At 45.7% G+C, this 3,799-nt stretch overlaps 1 protein-coding gene across 1 annotated transcript; it reads left to right on the top strand.

The window, feature by feature from the left end:
• The first annotated feature begins 428 nt into the window (after positions 1-428).
• LOC105556485 lies at positions 429-3,077 on the top strand. Its single transcript, XM_012003582.1, has 3 exons — positions 429-690; positions 736-882; positions 2,581-3,077. Exons 1-3 carry the CDS (start codon positions 429-431, stop codon positions 3,075-3,077), a joined length of 906 nt encoding a protein of 301 aa, XP_011858972.1.
• The last annotated feature ends 722 nt before the right edge of the window (positions 3,078-3,799 follow it).

Genomic DNA, 3,799 nt, shown 5'->3' with positions numbered 1-3,799 from the left:
CGGGAATGAGAAGTCTTTTAATCACTTGCACGGGTCGATATTACTGATCGAGAGCCGGCCTCGTGAATGTAGATGCCCGTGAGCCGTGTCCACGCGGCGCCGGCGTGCGATGCGTGTTGAGCTTGAGCTGCCGTTGATGCTGTATCTTTGGTCCTGGATAATTCGCACTGCTGAGTGTTCACTCTTTGTCCGCACTAAGTTAGGTCTCGGATGAGAAGATCCACAAGAGCACTCTAAAAGTCTTTAGCACTACACGACGCGTGTACTAGGTACCGTAGCCATGAGCCAAAAGCCGGTAACCAACGTGAAGAAGCGCCGTCGCCTCGTGTCGCGATCGGGCATGCGCGCGCAGCGCTCCTGCGGCGCTGCACGATCCGACCCGGCTGATGCTGCCATCACGCCGGTGACGAACTGACCGAGATTCAGAAATGAATCTAATCATACCTAATCACTTAATGGGCAATTTACCAAGGGACAGACTTCAATGCTCTCGTCCATTTGAAAATATAGGCGTGGACTTTTGCGGTCCATTCTTTGTAAAGGAAAGAAAGTTTCGAAATAGAAATAAGATTAAGATTTACGTCTCAGTATTTATATGTCTAGTCACAAAGGCGATTCATTTAGAGGTCGTCAGCGATCTCACCACCGAAGCTTTCTTGGCGGCGTTAAAGCGATTTTTCTCGCGTAGAGGTAAGGCTAAAATAATATATTCTGACAATGCGACAAATTTCGTAGGGGCTAACAATAAACTGACCGAGTTGCACCAATGCGTAGAGCGAAATTTGTCTCAGATTCAGTCGCAGCTCACCAATGGAGGAATAACGTGGAAGTTTATCCCGCCTAAATCACCCCACTTTGGCGGTATTTGGGAATCAGCTGTCTGTAACGAGGGCGACCGGGGAGGCGCGGCCGTGTAGAAAAAACCCGAATTCCTCGAGCGAGAGAGAAGGCAATAGAGCCAGCCGGAGAAAATCGATAACGCGCGGTTGCCACGTCGGAGTCAGCCGGCGAAGAAAATCGATAACGCGCGGTTGCCGCGTCGGAGCCGGCTAGAAAATCAATAATGCGCGGTTGCCACGCGTTGACGGCAACCGGCAACGCCGCGCCCGCCCCCGCCGCCTCACCCCGCGCGCCTCCGTCCGGGGGGTATAAAAGCCCCTCCGGAGCAGGCGCTTGTAACTCAGTTGACGCTTGGTGCTCCGACCGTCAACACCGGGCAGCGGGTACCTCCGCTGTAGGTATAAGCCGAAGCTGAATGGGTGCTCCTGTCTCCGGCTATATACCGAACCGGAGCACACAGTGGAGGCTCTACTCCGTTGTGGGCCCCGTCCCGCAGTAGCGTACGCCTAACGGGGTGCTCCTCGGCGTACACACGCTACAATTTCTCCGCACCGGTCTCCCGTTCCGTCCTGACTCCGTTTTCCCCGAAGGCATGGGTACCGCCGTGATTCGGGGGGCGGAGTGATTCCGCAGTAGCGTACACCTAACGGGGTGCTCCTCGGTGTACAATTCCTACTGCAAGTTCACGCATCACGAGGCGCCGCTCGGGCGTGATCCTGTCCTGACCCGATCCTTTCCTGTTTCCTGACCGGTATAGAACTCAGGGGGGTAAAATTTGGGTGGGAAAGAATATTTTCCATTAGTTTTAATAGTAAGCTCCGTAGTATTAATTCCGTTGCTATTTCTCCCCTTGCAGACCAGAGGGGTCCATGCAGTCATCCTGCCTGACTGTTTCCAGTATCACCAGTGTACTCCGTATTTTCCGTACTCCGTAATTAATCCGTATTATACTCCGTATTTTCCGTACTCCGTTACAATTCTGTATTTTATCCATTATCTCCGTACTCCGATTTGATTCCGGATTGTACTGCTTATTTTCGTGTTCCGATCAAACTCCGTATTGTATCCATTAATTTCCGCATTCCGTTATAAATCCGTAGTGTACTTATTATATTCCGGATCGATTCCGTACTTTCCGTACCTTGTAGTAAATCCGTGTTGTATTCACTTACTTCGTACTCCGATCAAGATCCGTATTGTAATTATTATTTTCCGTACTCCGATTGATTCCGACTAACCATATCCTGTTTTTCTCTGTATTTAACCACAGGGCGGACTCGCTGTAAATATTAATCCTTTTCCTTTCCTTTATATTTTCACTCTAGGGCGGATCCATTGTAATCACCACGAGATCCTTTGTATTCGTTCCTGAATAAACCTAGTTCACGTTTATTTCACCTTTAAATACCTGTACGACTTATTTTCCGATCCCCCCAAGCGATTGGCTCCACTAAGTAACTAAGATCTAGTCCTCCTTTCCTCCCGACGGCCCTGGAGCTGAGCATATTCGGCAAATAGGAGGAACGGAGGATCCCTTTTCCCCGTTACACAGCACGTCAAATACCGACCGAGACGACGCTCGCTCTTCCGACCGATTAAGTAGAACCGCGCGTCTGATAGTTACGCGAAGCACAAGCGGATTGCGGAATCCCGTCCGACAATCCGGAGACCAGAACCGGGAAGAGCGGGAAGCGTGATCGTTACATGTCAAAAGCTTTAAGCATCATTTACACCGAGTAGTTGGTGAGTCATTGTTCACCTTTGAAGAATTCAATACCTTCATTATCGAGGTGGAAGCAGTCTTGAATTCCAGACCGTTAACTGCAATGTCAATAGATCCTAATGATTTAATAGCATTAAGTCCAGCGCATTTCTTAATAGGCACTTCACTTACTACCGTTCCAGAGCATGATTTCGTTGATGTACCGATCAATCGCCTGTCTAATTGGGAGCATATTCAACGCGTTAAACAACATTTTTGGGAAAGATGGTCGAAAGAATATCTCAATGAACTACAACAAAAATATAAATGGTTCATCAAAGATGAAACTAATATCAAAATTGGATCACTAGTAATGTTAAAGGAAGATAATATGCCTCCAATGAGATGGATAATTGGTCGTATCGTTGCGTTACATCCAGGTGATGACAATATTGTGCGTGTTGTTACTGTAAAAACCAATAGCGGACTGTACAAACGTAGTATAAGAAAGTTAGCATTGTTACCCATAGATTGATAGATTGAACCATCGTTCAATGGGGGGCGGTATGGTTAATTTCATTGAGTACCAGGCTGTATCGATAAGCATGCGACATAGCATTTTTTAGTTCTAAGCGTCGCCGCGAGAGATCGAACGCGATCCAGCGCCGTAGCGCAGAGACCAGTGAGTCGTCGTCCTTCGTCCGAAGCACAGTGTACAATAACGTGCGAACAGCGAATTTATTTTGACGAAATACATTCTCATCTGTAAAAAAAACCGAGGAACTACAGGCCTTCAGCTTATTACAAGCCTTCACGTTCCCACCACAAGTATAATTTTTTTTTATTTAAATAAATTTTTTTTCAGTGTACATACACATAACATGCAGATATAATGTAAAATGATAATATGACCCTCTCCCCAAATATGACCACCAAAATTCATAAATATATAATAAATGAAATTTAATATAACAAGAACGAAAAAACACAAGAATACTTACATGGTTTAACTTTATATGAGGTTCGACACGTTCTATGTCATCATTCCAAATAATGACTTGCACACGCTTTCCTGTACTGTTATTTATAAAAAATTTAAATACTCTGTATTGCTGCTTGTCTCCAACATATCGTGGAGCTTCGATCCCATCCACATATCCTACTATTTCTCTATACAAGTAATAAAGAAAGAAAACAATTTTATAGTTATTACATAAATTGGTTTCCTATAATCGATTTATGATTTGATTATAATTT

Source organism: Vollenhovia emeryi, unplaced genomic scaffold (assembly GCF_000949405.1).
Source record: "Vollenhovia emeryi isolate VEMERY1.0 unplaced genomic scaffold, V.emery_V1.0 DF939987.1, whole genome shotgun sequence".
In the NCBI taxonomy this organism is placed as follows: Eukaryota; Metazoa; Arthropoda; class Insecta; order Hymenoptera; family Formicidae; genus Vollenhovia; species Vollenhovia emeryi.
The sequence above is the reverse complement of the archived record's forward strand: the minus strand, read 5'-3'. Positions and strand labels throughout refer to the sequence as shown.